This window comes from Artemia sp. Qi Xiang Cuo, chromosome 3 (genome assembly GCF_049724085.1).
Source record: "Artemia sp. Qi Xiang Cuo chromosome 3, ASM4972408v1, whole genome shotgun sequence".
NCBI classification, from domain to species: domain Eukaryota; kingdom Metazoa; phylum Arthropoda; class Branchiopoda; order Anostraca; family Artemiidae; genus Artemia; species Artemia sp. Qi Xiang Cuo.
The window spans coordinates 4,162,539-4,179,792 of NC_142796.1; the positions used below are offsets into that span (position 1 = coordinate 4,162,539).

Below are 17,254 nucleotides of genomic sequence, written 5' to 3' on the forward strand. Positions count from 1 at the left end.
CAAACGGGATCTACAAATTAGATGCCACTATATACAAAACGCAGTGGCGATAATACAGAAAACGATGAGAAACTTGATAATTAACAGAAATTGCCAGGATCAATGCCGCCTATAAAACAATTCTGTAGATGTCAGTTGTTTCACTTTGATTTTCGAAACTTAAAAATGGTTATACAATGCATGTTTTTTTGTTGTTTTTTTTTTCCAGAGAAAAATTGTAAAACAATGAAAGAAGTGAAGATAAAGGTTCTCCCCATGAAAAATGTATTAACTATAATTATTCTGCATATTATGAAGCAAGAATTGTTTTCTTAACATGTTTCCTTATGTGGAGCTCCTTATCTACTCTTACACTGAATTTTCTACTGGCGTTGATGTAGGAGCTTTTGGAACAGGAAAATAACAACTTCAGATTATATTGTCTGTAGGTTGTAGGTTATTATATTATCTTCAGATTGTATTGTCTGGGTTGTCTGTATCTAACACATTTTCATTTGAGGACCAATTAATATCAGGTTATTTTGTCTTTTCAATTAGATGCGTATCTCAATCTTTTCTTCTCAAAACTATTGATATTACCAGGATTAGGAGGAGTACTCTAAAATATCAATATTATTGGAACGATATTTTCGACGTTTCAGTAACATGTGTCAGTCAGTCTCTCACATTAATAAGGGTAATTTCGAAACAGCAGAACAGCTTTTGACTTTTTTTTTTTTTTTTTTTTTTTTTTTTTTTTTATGACTGATAGAAAAACCTTAAATTTAAAATTATTTGACACAGAAGTTGGGAATTGAACAACCATGTAGATATTTGATCACTTAAAAGCTTCTAGTCAGAATCAGACTCAATAAAACCTTTGAATCGTTTAAAACGCGACACTTGCAATACAGATATCTCTTCTGAGGGGCGTGTTTCTTCTGACGCAGTGGTGCCGCGAAGAGATCGACCTAGAAAAAAAAAGTGCAAAAGAAAGACGCTAGAATTCAAACATGAAGTTCCAAGCCCTTAAACTCAGAAACTACAGGTTCAATATTCCGCTTTCTAATTCCATAAAATTTTGAGTTCATAACTCATTTATATTTTGCGCTCAAAATTTCAATGCAAATCATGTATTTCCATTAGTGACGGCCAAAACAATCAATTATTACAAACTGAATTGCAGAAAGGTGCCTACACTTCGACAGTCGTCAACAATGCTGTTAAAAAGTACTATTGGTAGACATGCACAATTCTTCATTAAAAAAAACAAACAAAAAAAAACAGGCAATATTCTAGGTATATTAACAGTCGAATCACATTTTTTCTTGGACATGATAAGATGTATTTTTTTTTGTTTACACAGGTTAATTATAATACAATAACATAAAATAAAACTAATTATATATAGTTAATTATAATGCAATTATAAAAAATAAAAGTTTATTTTTCATTTACAACCTTTTGTCTCTTATCATCAAGAAGTTACTAGATCAAGAAAAAAAGATCTCGAGTGAATTTCACTCCATCTATGTGCAACCATGCGACGTTTATTGTTAGACTAAGCAATAGAACTCACTAGGAGCGATGTTCTCCCATGTATTTTAAACGGCCTCCTCGTATAGCACAAGTGGTTATAATAACCTACGAGGGATCATTCTATCACATTTAAAAGTTCTAATTCCTATTTTAAGAGCCCAACTCGATCACATGACCGTTTTGGCCTCATTTAACCCGAGCCAACCGCTGAAATCCAACATGGCGTCAGATCCATGAATTAACTAATAATTTGAAGTTTGTAAACTTGAATAATTTTTGATAGCAGCCTTACTAATGTATTGATTAAATTTCTAGCTATTCACTGATATATACATTTGGTTGGTAATAAGATGTTAGGTTATATTCTTACAGAATTTTAACCACTCAATCCCTAGTCTTTCACCCAGTTTAAAAAATACCAATTAATGGGAATGTTTGTCTTTTTTTACAACAACCATGAAAGCTACACTTTCTAGAGCTCCTTGATCTTTCTTTCGCTTATTTTCAGCCAATTTTCCACACACACTTTTATTTTTAAGGTTGGTGCCCGCTAATTGTTAAAACTACATACCTGCCTCGAAGGTCTTTTGCGTTATAAATAGAGTTCCCAGGCTTTCTTAATTTTTTAAAACGTATTATGGTTGTGAAATTTGTAGCAACCAATTCAAAGAATCGAATTTCATTTTTACTCTTCTTGGTACTTTACAAGGTTCAACAATACACCTCCAGGTGGTGAACGATACATATAGTCCTGGGGACAAGGGTTCCATATTATAAACACATCCATAAAAAACAGAGATTTCATAGATGCCATTTCACAGAGGTATAGATACGAATTTTGACTCCGATTAGTAAGCAATTCGAAAACTTCGTCTTAGATCCTCTTAGTTAAGCAGCACGTCCACTGCGTGAAAAAAGTCTACGCTAAATCTTCGACCTCTTTTTGGTCAACATGAGCACTCTCTCTCATCAACCATACCTCCTTCGGTCAGCAATGAGTACGCTTCGTCTACAACCTCTTTTGAAATAGTGTGTATACTCCTCCTCAAACCCATTTTGGAAAACAAAACATACCATCTGTAACTGACTCCCTTTAGTCAACGGTGCTTATACTCCCTCTCAGACCCTACCTTGGATCAACACTATGAACGCTCCATCACCAGCCCCTTTTGTGGGATCAAAGTATGTATGTCCTAAATCAAAACAAACTAGGTCCACATTTCTCCAAATGATGTTGGATTGTTATCAAACCAGGCATTTAAGGATTTCTAGGGTTGTTGATTACGGATGATGAGAACAAAAAAATTGAGCAAATTTATCACCGGTAAAGTGCATAATTCATCGACACTGTTCAATTTTCAAAGAAAATGCATAGTATAAACTCAAGCAGTTGCAAATCAATGACAAGTCAACACAGACAGCTCAACATATAATACTGTTTTGACCAGTAATATATTTGCCACCTCAGTAAAATTACCAATTCAATTGTGTAACTTAAAAATAAGACTTTGCTTGTAAATTGTTATTTAATGTTTATTTTTGCAAAATATCGCGGATGCTAACCTTAAAAGATTATGGCAAAAAGAAAAAGAAAGAAAAAAAAACGAAAAGAAAATCACGAGTAATTACGAATTCCGATAGCATGCTCAAATTTCGCGTGAAATTTCAATTGCAATCCAAAATCTTACCTCTAAAAAATATTAATATTTTTCACACAGTAAACCTTTGCTAATTATACACGAGCAGATATTAATTATAAAAAAAGAAGAAAATTTAAAGGAAGAGTAAAGAGCAGTAGGCATTAAAAACTGGATGAGGACAAACATTCAAATAGCTTAGGACATAATAAAATTACTATAAATGAAAACAAAACTTAAAACAAATAGAAATTTCTACAAAAAAGAGTTGGGTTGTCGCTCCTGAAAGTCTAAAGTGTCATTTGGGCTTTACGGAATGAAACTGGTACAAGAGGAGAGTCTCCTGCAGGAGCAAAGAAAGTGACAAAGTTATTTTCAGTAAAGTGAAAATGCCTCTCTAGCCTTTGGCGAGGGGAGGGGGGTTAGAACGGGACAAAATTTGTAAGATTAAATATGACTAAAATGCGCAAGGGTCATTTTAAAATACTAGAACTATATTTAATGTCACTTATGTCTTTGTTTCGAGAAATTATTTTCTTCTATGGAAACTGGATTAACGCAGTATTTAAAGAATTTTTTTTTAATATTATGGTAAAAAGGCTTTAAAATAAGTACCGTTTTCAGAAACGTATAAATGACAATTTAACTCCACTCTAGCTTTTCTAGCCGCTCTCGCCTAGTAGGTTTGTCAAAATACTGACAATATTCACATTAGCCCTGGACCCTAAAAAATTATGAAAAAGTGCTAAAAAGTAAATTGCAATAAAACTAAAAAACTTCAGCTTTTGAAGAAAAGATGAGATCAAAATAGTACTTTTCCAACAAGGAAAGCCTCACACAAGAAATGAACGTGTCCTAAATTTCTTTTAATGGGCTCATTTTTGGCTTTATCTCCGGGCCCTGAAACTTGAAAATATCTCCAAAAAGCACACTGTAAAAAAGATGTTAAGCAGCTAGCCAGGAAATTGCCTTTATTTTTATTGCCAAATCGGATTTTAACTTTCTCTACCGGTTGGAGCCTAGCCAAAAAAAAAACATTTATGGACAGAGTTTTTTGTGGAGGGGGGGGGGGTAGTAGAACGACTACTTCCTGATTCTGGTAAAAAGAAAATCCCCCTCCCCCCAGTCAGATTGAAATAAAGAGTAAGAAATGCCATTTTTGTACTTAGAAACACCCCCCCCCCCCAAGAGACCAAATTGCATGCATCTATGTAAATAAATATTCGTACCCGGAGATAAAACGCGGAGGTTGCAAATTTTAATACTGAAGCACTTAATTAAGAGATTTAGTTCTAACGGACCGCACAACCTATCCTGCGACATTGCTGATCACAGGTAATTTTTTATTAGCTTCTGTCCGCACTTGCAACTGTGACAGGTACTGTCATCATAATTCTGAGCGCGACGACAGCATTGGTAAAAGAGCCTCGAACATACTAAACATATTGGAGACATTGCATGGTTGTTTTTACGACATCTTGAATAAAGTCACGAAAAATCTTTATTCTTGTACACAAGTCAGTCCCATTCAAATCGCGCGTTTCTCCACTACGTAAGGAGACGTCCAAATTCATGCAGGACTTTAGAAAATAATTCAGTTGTCATTCAGTAGTCGTAAACTCTCCATATCGAACAGAAATCCAAAGAGATGGGAACAGCGTTGCAATTGTTCAAAATGTTTCTGGACAGACACCAGTGCTTGATCTACTATCACCAGGAAGTATCCTGTTCTGAAGGTTGGGTTCGGGTGATAATAGAGTTTCTTCAGTGGCCTCGTAGTCAAACTGTTTATTCTTTCGGGTGACTCTTCGCCTAAAAATCACCCACGACACGGCCCATGTGGCCCAGCCTTCCCAGAATGCGACGTAGAAGATTTCCATACAATCTAAATCATCCTTTTCATCCCCTTCAAACCCGTCGTTTCAATAATATCTTTAACTCAGGGATGAGTCACCGAACTGTGTAATAATATATAAGCTCATTAATCCATAGGAATAAATAATCCATAAGCAATAAATCTCTTAAATTAGGTAAACATCTGTTCTATATCCTGCGCCAATTTCGGCTACCTACTGCGACTTCTTTATCCTCACGAGGCGTTTTAATATTTTTTTTTTATTTTTATTTTAATGTGCCACGGAAAAGTTAGCAGATAGAATCACCAAAACAATGTTATGCAATCTAGTTATCTAGTGAACTTAACTAACAAACCTTATAAACTTTTCGAGAGTTGACATTAGCATCTGCCATCGAAATCACAGTCTCTAGTAAACAATTATTTTATATAGAAAGGATATATAAAAAAAAAAGATTGGATACGATCAGGCCCCCTGAAACTTGATCTATCCCTTCATTACTTTCCCCGTCCTCTCAAGTTGCGATGTCATCTGACGTCATGGCACTCGGCCATTTTTGAACCAGAAGCTACATTTCAAAGGCCACAACAGAGTTTGTGAAACAAATTTTTCTTAACAACTTCAAAGAGTGCTATGACTATGTTTCTGACCTTTTCTTGCCTCTAGCTTTAGTTCAAACAGTCTCTTTACTTTAAGTTAAGCCCTCAACCTCGCATTGCACTCCTAGCCTAAGGCAGAGATTCAGGAGATCGGTACGGTGCGCTACAAGGACCATTGCTCTGCGTGCGAAAAAGTTATAAGTTTAAATTCTTTGCTTTTAGGATCACTTACTGATCATTTGAATTATCTCTTTATCTTAACAACAAGAGTTTGCAGCGACATGATGGTGACATATCAGTTATTTCTTACTCTTGTGGCACCAAACTGACGATAACAATCTCCACCCCCTTTTATTTTAATAATATATTATATAATATTATTATATTTAATATTACATTTATTTTAAAATTAATAAAATTAAAAATAACTATTCGACAATCTTAATTTTTGGTCTATCAACTCAACGAAGCTAAGCAACATTAGGGGACAAAGGATACTAGATTTTCATGTTTTCTTTTTAAATAAAAGAAATTCGTTCCATGCCGAAAAATACAAAAAAAAAGACAAAAATCTTTTCTGTCATTTTAGCACAAGTTTATGATACCTATTTTAACTTGGCCTTCTATGATGTTTCCACGGTCCAGTTCTTCTACTTCTTTTTTCTTCTCCTTTTTTCGCTTCAGTCTAATTTTCTTACATTTTTCTAACGTGGGCTGGCCTAAAAAAACAAATATAGACCAATGAAAAAACTCCTAAACACTAAAAATAAACAGTATAAATCTACTAATTTACTACGAAAATGTCAACGTAGTTTTGGAATTTTACAAACATAAGGGTTAATTCCCTCAGGGTTTGACTCGACCCACTCGAGGTTAAAACTGGAATGGAAGATAGTTTAGAGAGAAAAAAGTCTAGAAGCTCTCTTAGAAAAATTAACTTGATCTTTTATTCTTGATAAACTATTTTTTACATTTTTCATAAATTATTCTTTAATCTTCTTGATATTCTTCCCATAAATCGCTTGAGAGATAATCAAGAGTAAACCATTAGAAAAGCAAATAAAGTGCATGACAAGTAGTAGCATCTCAGACAGTGGTTTCTCACCAGATAACGACAGATTAGCCTCTCGGCCAAGTTACAAACACTCTCAGGAATGATACTCCGTGAAGTGGGTAGAAAACTAGAACACGCAGTTATCATCAGTGATAGGGTTGCCACCGGTAGCACTAAAGTGTTATTTTAGAATTATTTTATCAAGTGTAGCACTGTAGCACGTGCTGCAGTTTTTTCTTCCTGTATTTGTTTCGAAAGATTGACGCAAAGTTTGATATAACCAGAACCGTGTTCGTTTCGAAATATTGGCACTAAGTTTGAAATAACCAGACATAAAAAGATGAAAAAAATAATCTAAAACTATTAAAAGTACACTTAAACGGACCATGTCAAAATTTTTTGACTGCAGCCCCAGACATCGCTTTAACCTACAACTTTGGGCAATTTTAGCACTTTAGGAACTGACCATGGTGGTAACCCTGATTTGTGACCTCCAAAATTGATTATAATTTATAACGCTGTAACTATGACCCTATGCTACGGTTGTGAAAATAATACGAAAACAGTCGGGTGTTAAACCATTCAAAATATCATACAAAATCTGAGGCTTGTAAATGAGAAAAAGATCAGCGAGTGGCATAATCCGAGTCTTCTCATAAGTAAACCTAATAGAAACTCAGAAATTGAAAACTATTTACACCACTCATTGATAAATTTTGCAGTGCACGTATTGGTCTAAGTAAAAAATGAAACTTCAAAACAAAAGGTACAGGTGTACTAATGAGAGATACGATAGCTTTAAGACAAGTGGTGGGAAATAAATACTTCAATTTTCATAGAACACCAGTATTTTCTGCCACCTTTGCACAAATACACTCAAAATCCTCAGAAAAAAAACTGATCTAAAATAATACCCAAACAATCATTATTAAATGTCGCTAAAAACTACAACGCTAGCTCAGTGGAATACTCTTTTCTAAAACCTAATTAGTAACTATAAAAATACTTCTTATTTTCTCAAAAATTGTTCAATCCTCTTATAAATAATTTTTTTAAGATTCTAGACTATATTTGTAGCAGAGATACCGGGTTGTTAATGCAATAATCATAGACCAACCACCTTTAAGCACAGGCACAAGCCTGGCCTTTTAAAATGAACTATGAAATATACCAGCTGTAAAACAGTTGTCCATGATTTCTAAAAACGTCCGTAAAATTAGAAAGCAAAATAAACTTTACAGTCCTCAAAGACAAAAGACTAGAACCAATGGCACCATCTATCTTTTCATCAATACTATCAGTTACTTCCAGTTCGCTGGTTTGCCCAAGTAACAAACTGTTGTAATTTCAAAGAGGCAAACATTGTTCATAAGCATCATTATTTGTCTCTTTCCTAAGTGATATTTGTACATTAGAACCAATTTTGGAAAAATTACTAGCAATTTTCTCAAAATTAGAAGATTTCATTACATTTAAATTCTCACTTCCATCACCAAAAATAGACCAGATATGTTTTCACATTCCAACAGAGTTTACACTAGGATCTTCCAATTTGCCAACAAAATAATTCTGCTTTGCCTTTCTAAACAATTTATTGAATGCATTATCACAACTTTCTGTAAATTTCAAGATCAATATGGGAATTACTTAATGTACTATTCCTATATAATGAATGTTGCTTATGAGTCGATGTTTAAAGACAACCCTAACCAACTCTCGAAAATGCAGGTTACTTCCAGGGACACGTGGATAATGTAATACTTCAAGTAGGCTAAATCATTACAACAAAAATTACAACTGCAGCTAGAGAAGATACAGCAACGTATGGTAAAAAAACAGCATACATCTACAGCCATTTCAGAAATGGACAGAGTTGTAAAGCAAACACTGGATTGTCAGAATGAGTCATAAGCTGATAAGTATAAGCTGATTTTTGGCTCCCTGATCTGTTAGGACGACATCACAGCCCTTTAATAATTCTTCGAAACGCCGAATTTCAAATTCTACGACGTATTGTAACAAAATTCAATTATTAAAAACTACAGTGCTACTTCTTTGGGGCTGTCAGTATTGAGTGCTTTTAGTTTCAGCTCAAAAGGAATAAGAGTGAAGAGGAGTCTAGTCTAATCCTTGCAGACACAGTCCAAGAAAAAATCATTGGGTAATTTCGAAACTTTCAGTGAAGGATCGAGCATAAGCCTTTGTGATAAATACAATGGGCTAGCTTGTGCTTTTAAGCGTCATCAGAATGCGACTTCGTCAGTAACTTTTAACTCGGTTGAGTTTTTGTGGTTGCCTGTATGTGCACAACTGTTTCCATTAATTCTATCTGCCATATGATGATCATTCTACCAACTCGCTAACTCGATTTGCTAAAGCGTGTAACACTCTGAAGTTACTGGTGGCTGAAATACTTTCTTATTTTACATATTTGATAGTCATTAATGACCTTAATGTAAATTAATCGTCAGTAAGAAGTGATTTACTATTGGACTGCTTTCCATCATATCAAATTACATTTAAACCTCGACCGTTTTTACACATTCAAAATTCAGCTAGTGAAAGCAATATTGATCATATTATTTGTTCACCTAATGAGACTACGTCATTAGTGTCTGTACATAATGACGCACAAAATTTAGACAACCTCCCAATTTTATTGACTTCTACACTTAATTCAAACCATAGAAGCATTAGTGAGTATCCTGGTCTTCCAAAGGGTTTGGAAAAAGTAACAGGAAAAACGCTAATTTTCCTCTTTCCGAACTAACAAACCTGTTGATTGCTGTTCCTTTCCCTACCATCTGTTCCAATACACTGTACCAGCGAATTACGAAAAGGACCCTGATCTGGTTTTAATTCAATAAAAAAACAAAAACAAGTTTATTTCAACTGAAACTAAGGAGCAACATTAAAACTTAAAACAAACCAAAATTAATACGTATATGTAGGGGTTTTCCCCTCCTCGCTACATCTCTACGCTAAAGTTCGACTTTTTGTTCCAATTATTTAAGAATGACTCCTGAAACACAAGGGTCGTTTAATTAGAACAATAATCTTTTCAAAAGTTCTAAAAAAACTTTGGCGTAAAGAGCGAGGTATTGAGCGGGGGTGGGCAAACCCCTGATATACATAATAATTTCTGTTCGTTTAATGTTGCTCCTTACTTTCAGTTGAAAAAACTTTTCAACGTTTTTTTTTTAATATTTAATTTCTGATCGTTTTTTAAATAATGCCGGGAATTCCAGCTCCCCCTCCATCGAAAATTCCCTTCTCCCACAAAAAATTTCTCCATGGAAAGATCCTCCAACGTAAGGCCCCCATCAGAATCCCAACCCCGAAAAATACCTGTATGCTTCCCAATAGCCAATAGTATATGCAATCAATGGACACAGTTCATAGCTTGCAGCCCTTCCCCCGGGCTGTAGGGGGGTCAAGTCATCTTCAGACATAGTTATTAGATCTTTCGACTGTGCTAAACAAAATGGCTATCTCATAATTTTGATCGGACGAGTTGGGACAAAAGGGGCGTGGGAGGGGGCTAGCTGCCCTTCAATATTTTTTGTTACTTGCAAAGGCCACTAGAACTTTTGATTTCTGATAAAATGAACCCTCTCCTGACGTTCTAAGATCACTGGTTCGATATGATCATCCCTGGGAACAACAAACAAACAAATGAACACTCGCCCATGATCTTACTTCTGGCATAAAATGAAAAATTCCTCTCTTTTCAATATAGGCGCTTGAAACCTCTACAGTAGGATGGTCTGATATGCTGAATCTGATTAAATGACTTCATTGAGATCACTTGGATGTTTTGGGGGTGTTTCCCCCCTTTTCAGAAATTAGGCAAATTTTCTTAGGCTCGTCGATTTTGATGGGTAACATTAAACTTGATAAATCTTATCTCTTTAAGCATCAAAATTTGATTCTTTTGATGTATCCATTGTTATAAAGGCTCTGTTTCTTAGACTTTCGATTACTATCGAGCCGCATCACTCCTTGCTTACAGTTCGTTACCACAAACGGTTTGACCAAATAGTTAATTGTCTAAAAAGAACCGAGGCAGTTGCTGTGCTACCAAAACAGGTAACAAAAACCTATTTGGTCTCTGGATCCTAATTTAAAGAATTTAGAAAATAAGGAAAAGCTAAAGTTAAAAATATTGAACGAATGCAACAGACCGCATTGTGGAATCGTTTTTAACCTCAAACGTAAGATGCACAGAGAATATAAAAATTGTCTGAAGTCAATGCGATACTACGGTATGGATATATATGCAACATACAACACAACATATACATATGTTGTATAAATTCATATGCAACATATATACATATTCGATTATTGCTCGTTTCTCGGAGACACCTCCATATTTTTATCGGAATCACCTCTATATTTTTTGGGGGAAATTGGCATACTGAGATTTTCTGGCCAAAAAAAGTATTTATATAGGTCACGGATGAAATTCGTTAAGAGCCGTAATTTTGGGGAAAAAACCGTGAGTGACGTCATATTTATGAGCACATTTCAAGAGCATACATGCGTCATATTTGCCTCAGTAGTGGGTGTATCGTTTTTAGTGATTATGATGCAGCCAAAATTACACAAGGAACACATGATTGAAAAGAAAGATTAACATCATATTAATAAGTACATTACAAAGTAACATAGCTAAGTATAAAATACCAAGTGTAATTAGTCAATTTAGAAAGGGCGTTTTAAGCAGTTTACCAATGCCTAGAGGACAAATGAACAACCTAGACCATCAAGCTGCTCGGAACAAGGGTATTACCGAGCAGCTAAGGTAAAGGGTATTAAAAAAATGTCTTAGTAACGATAAACGAAAATGAAGAACAAAAAACATCCGGCTCGAATATAAGCAGCAGCAAGAATTAAAACGAGTCAAAAACAAAAGTGAAAATAAAAAAATATGCGGTAACAAGACATGCCACAACGAGGAGTACAAATTAGAAATAACAGTGAAGAACGAAGAAATATGCAGCTAAAAGATATGCCATAGCGACAACAAAGAAATATATTGTTATAAGATAAGCGATAGCGAGAATTACAACTGATAGCGAGAAAGCGAGTATCAGAACGTTTCAAAATGGAGTGAAGAACAAAGAATTGTGCTGTTAGAAGACAAGCGACAGCAAAAATCAGAACGAGTCAAAAATGAAAGTGAACAAGAAAGAAATAATACGTTGGAAGAACAACGCCACCACAATCTTCGACGCCAACAAAATGTGGCGCAGAACCCAGTGCAAACTTACAAAGATACAATAAACTACGCAACCCTTGATTACAAGTGTTTGGGACCCTTCAACGCCATATGTTTGTAAGAGGGAAGCCCTCTATTTTCCCGAGGAAAGAGCAATAAACAAAGCCGACTCATTTGGAGATTGCTACTTACAACGAGAATCAATATATACAAGCCTGTCAAATGCCGAATGCTGGGGCCAGGCCTCAAAATTAGCTACATAGTTTTTTTTCGTAACTGGCGTATTGATATTTCTAGAAACTAAATGTATCTAAAAAGGTAACAACTTAAAAAGAATTCGTATTTTTCCCAGGGTGGTTGTATCAAACCTATGGTGACGCCATGACATCAAGAAGAGGCTCACGTTGTCTGCAGTTAGAAGATAAGCGACACAGAGGATCAATATATTCAAGGTGGCCGCGTAGCCGTGCCGGGGCCCGGCCACAAAGTCGGCTACATATTTTTTTCCTTAAAACTGGCAAATTTACATTTCTGACCACAAATATAATCTAAATAGGTCACAAATAAGAAAGAATTGGGAGTTTTCCAGGGTGGTTCTATCAAACCTATGGTGACACCATGACATCAAGAAGAGGCTCCCATTGTCTGCAGATAGAAAAAAAGCGACAATGAGAATCAATATATTCAAGCCGTTCGCGTAGCCGTGCCGGGGCCCGGCCACAAAGTCGGCTACATTTTTCCCCGTTCAAACTCGTAAATTTACATTTCTGGCCACAAAAACAATCTAGTCTAAATAGGTCACAACTAAGAGAGAATTTGTATTTTTTTTCAGGGTGGTTCTATCAAACCTATGGTGACGCCATGAAATCAAGAAGAGGCTCTCATTGTCTGAAGTTGGAAAAAAAGCGACAATGAGAATCAATATATACAAGGCAGCCGCTTAGCCATGCCGGAGCCCGGCCACAAAGTCAGCTACAAATATTTTTCCTTAAAACTTACAAGTTTACATTTCTGGCCACAAATACAATCTAAATAGGTCACAACTAAGAAACAATTTGTTTGTTTTTTTCAAGGTTGTTGTATCAAACCTATGTTGAAGCCGTGACATCTAGAAGAGGCTCACATTGTCTGCAGTTGGAAGATATGCGTCAATGAGAATCAATATATACAATCCAGCCGCTTAGACACGCCGGAGCCCGGCCACAAAATCGGATACGAATGTTTTACCTTAAAACTTGCAAGTTTACATTTCTGGCCACAAAAACAATCTACATAGGTAACTAAGAAAGAAATTGTTTTTTTTAAAGGTGGTTGTATCGAACCTATGATGACGCCGTGACATCAAGAAGAGTCTCAGATTGTCTGCAGTTAGAAGATAAGCGGCAATGAGAATCAATATATACAAGCCAGCCACGTAGCCGTGTCGGGGCCCGGCCACAAAATCGGCTACACACCTTTTCCCTTAAAACTGGCAAATTTACATTTCTGGCCCCAAAAACGATCTAAAAAGCTCACAACCACTAAAGACCTTGTTTTTTTCCCATGGTGGTTTTATTAAACTTATGTTGACGCTTTGACATCAAGAAGAGGCTCACTTTGCATGCAGTTAGAAGATAAGCGACAATCCGAATCAATATATACAAGCCAGCCGCGTAGCCGTGCTGGGGCCCGGCCACAAAATCGGCTACACATTTTTTTTTCCTTAAAATTGGCATATTTACATTTCTAGCCCCAAAAACGATCTAAATATGTCACAACTAAGAAAGAATTGGTATTTTTTCCAGGGTGGTTCTATCAAACCTATGGTGACGCCATGACATCAAGAAGAGGCTCCCATTGTCTGCAGATAGAAAAAAAAGCGACAATGAGAATCAATATATTCAAGCCGTTCGCGTAGCCGTGCCGGGGCCCGGCCACAAAGTCGGCTACATTTTTCCCCGTTCAAACTCGTAAATTTACATTTCTGGCCACAAAAACAATCTAGCCTAAATAGGTCACAACTAATAAAGAATTTTTATGTTTTTTTTAGGGTGGTTCTATCAAACCTATGGTGACGCCATTAAATCAAGAAGAGGCTCTCATTGTCTGCAGTTGTAAAAAAGCGACAATGAGAATCAATATATACAAGGCAGCCGCGTAGCCATGCCGGAGCCCGACCACAAAGTCAGCTACATGTTTTTCCTTAAAACTAACAAGTTTACATTTCTGGCCACAAATACAATCTAAATAGGTCACAACTAAGAAAGAATTTGTTTGTTTTTTTTTCAAGGTGGTTGTATAAAACCTATGATGACGCCGTGACATCAAGAAGAGGCTCACATTGTCTGCAGTTAGAAGATAAGCGTCAATGAGAATCATTATATACAAGCCAGCCGCTTAGCCACGCCGGAGCCCGGCCACAAAATCGGATACATATATTTTTCCTTAAAACTTGCAAGTTTACATTTCTGGCCACAAAAACAATCTAGATAGGTAACTAAGAAAGAATTTGTTTTTTTTAAGGTGGTTGTATAGAACCTATGATGACGCCGTGACATCAAGAAGAGGCTCACATTGTCTGCAGTTAGAAGATAAGCGGCAATGAGAATCAATATATACAAGCCAGCCACGTAGCCGTGTCGGGGCCCGGCCACAAAATCGGCTAAACACCTTTTCCCTTAAAACTGGCAAATTTACATTTCTGGCCCCAAAAACGATCTAAAAAGGTCACAACTACGAAAGACTTTGTATTTTTCCCAGGGTGGTTTTATTAAGCTTATGTTGACGCCTTGATATCAAGAAGAGGCTCACTTTGTGTGCGTTTAGAAGATAAGCGACAATGAGAATCAATATATACAAGCCAGCCGCGTAGCCGAGCTGGGGCCCGGCCACAAAATCGGCTACACATTTTTTTCCCTTAAAATTGGCATATTTACATTTCTAGCCACAAAAACGATATAAATAGGTCACAACTTTAAGGAAGAATTCGTATTTTTCCCAAAGTGGTTGTTTCGAACCTATGGTGTTAAGAAGAGGCTTATATTTTCAGCGGATAAAAGACAAGCGACAATGAGAAACCATATATAGAAGCCTGCCGCGTAGCTGCGCCGGGGACAAAACGATCTATATAGGTCACGAGTTTGAGAAAATTGATTAAAAGACTTAATTTTGGAAACAAAATTCCGTGAATAACGTCAGACTTATGGAGCATATTTCAAGAGTATAAATAGGTCATGTTTGCCTCAGTAGCGGTTGTTTCGTTTTTAGTGTTTATGATGCAGGCAAAATTACACTAGAATCATATGATTGACAAGAAAAATCATATGATTGACGTCATATTTATGAAAATATTTGAACTGAATAAGTTACACACCCCTCCCCCCAAGAACTTGTTTTTATATCTAACGCATGCAACATTACAAAAGGAACATGGCTAAGTATAAAATGCCAAGTGTATTTATTGACATTTCTGGTCACAAAAACGATCTAAAACGGTCAAAACTTTAAGGAAGAATTTGTATGTTTCCCAGGTGATTGATATCGCACCTATGGAGACACCATGACATCAAGAAGAAGCTCTTCAAATCGGCTGCATAGTTTTTTCTTAAAACTGGTACATTGACATTTCTGGCCACAAATACGATGTAAATAGGTCACAACTTCAAGAAAGAATTAGTAATTTTTCCCAGGGTGGTTGTATCGAACCTGTAGAGACGAAATGTCATCGACAATGAGAATTGATATATAGAAGCCTGCCGCGTGGCCGATGACTAAAGCTTTTATCTGGGGAAATGCTAAACAGCTACTTGCGAATAATAAGATCAAAGTCAGTTGATGTCGCAACTGAGGAAAATGGTTGGAATGGGCAAAGATCACCTAACCCATGTTGTTTGGCTTTTGATCCTTCCAGGAGTCAGAGGATGTAAACTAAAAAATCAAAAATATAAAAAAAAAAAAAAAAAAAAACAAGGCCTAAACCTGTTCACTAGGCCTGGTGGTCAACACTATCAACCATATTGAGTGCAAGGAGCGCGTTATCTAGCTACATTTACAAGGTCCTAAGGCCCAAGAAGGCAGGGGAAGCCAACAAAAATCATGGAATATATAGAAAACCAACGAAGTCTGTACAGAGATGACAAAGAGTACATAGATTTTTACAATGTTCTCGAAACTATCATTTCATGTGCTGTAAATTTCATCCCGATCTCCTAAGGGGGAGAGGGGGGGGGTTCAAGAAAACCAAGAATTCAATTGTTATTTGTTATAGTGAGGATTCGCAAATATGAACTTCCAGCAATCTCTGTAAAATAGACTGCCCATTCGTGCAAATGCGTGCACCTACAAGCATGTGCTGGACTACACACCGACTTGTTCACTGAGCAATCCCTTGTCCTTATTTCTTCGAAGAATATTTTAATAATACAATTTAAACTGCTCAGCTACCTTTTATTCCAAATTCTTCCAGTTTTGCTATAAGTTTCCTCCTTTTTGCTGCTTCTGATTTGCAGTCTAGGAAAAAAGTTTCATAGCATTTCATTTGGTATCCACATTCCCTAAGGTACTTTTTCAGCTTCTTTATCCTTCTTGCTTCTTTAGCTTCTTTATCGTTCTAAAATAAAACAGAAAATTTAACGTGATTAATGTTCTTAATTAGGTGTTTGCACTATTTCTATTATAATACCATACTCGTGAATCCGACCTGAGATCCACACTTTCATAAAAACCGAAACAGCTAGAAATTCACAGCCTTTTTAATTTAAACCAAAAACGGCTACAAAAAAAAAAAAAAAAAAGAAAAAAAAAAATAATAAAAAAAAAAAATCAAATTATTAATCCTATAGCGCAAAATGTTTTAAGTAAATGATCTATGACATCTCATTATAATTTCCGGTGGTTGAGGGGGATAGAGCCATCTGTTTTGCATTTTGGTTTTTCGCCAGATTTAATCACTTTGTGATGAACGTTTTGAGAAAATTAAAAAGAATTAATCCTCTAAATAGAGCATGGAAATAGGTTTCACTTTAAAATTTCTACCTAACAGAAATTGGGCCTAAATTGAAGTTAGAAAGTATTTTTCCAACAAGTGTTTACCTTTCTTTTTTAAGTTCCTAAATTGCCAAATTTTGCCGTTCGTATTATTATTATGAAACTGCACAAACAATGTTGTGCAAATTTTAGAGAACTCTCTGGTTTTAGTTCTATGAACGACAAGAGCCTCCATGCAGTTAATTCTTCCTGCTTTATATCATTTCTGCTTTGACAGGTTTTCAATCAGCAACTTCAAGTTAGAAGGATATGTACAATGACAGCTACTCTTTTATAGACTCACCACTTTGGATTAACTCATCCACTCTATTATAATCTCCAATATCTACCAAGTACATAGA

General features: G+C 35.9%; 1 protein-coding gene across 5 annotated transcripts in view; it reads right to left on the bottom strand.

Moving 5' to 3' along the window:
• Positions 1 to 700: 700 nt before the first annotated feature.
• The window catches only part of LOC148953672 (uncharacterized), a 58,506-nt gene continuing 41,952 nt past the window's right edge, over positions 701 to 17,254 (bottom strand). For 2 of the 5 annotated variants that reach the window (XM_089108411.1, XM_089108415.1), the window contains 3 exons: positions 16,311 to 16,476; positions 6,216 to 6,329; positions 701 to 950 (listed from right to left, as the gene is read on the bottom strand). In XM_089108411.1, the coding sequence (XP_088964537.1) occupies positions 832 to 950; positions 6,216 to 6,329; positions 16,311 to 16,476 (399 nt within the window). In that variant the 3' untranslated portion in view covers positions 701 to 831. Of the gene's footprint in view, positions 951 to 3,770; positions 3,880 to 6,215; positions 6,330 to 16,310; positions 16,477 to 17,254 lie in introns of all 5 variants that reach the window. The other 3 variants (XM_089108412.1, XM_089108414.1, XM_089108413.1) reach the window with 3 other exon arrangements.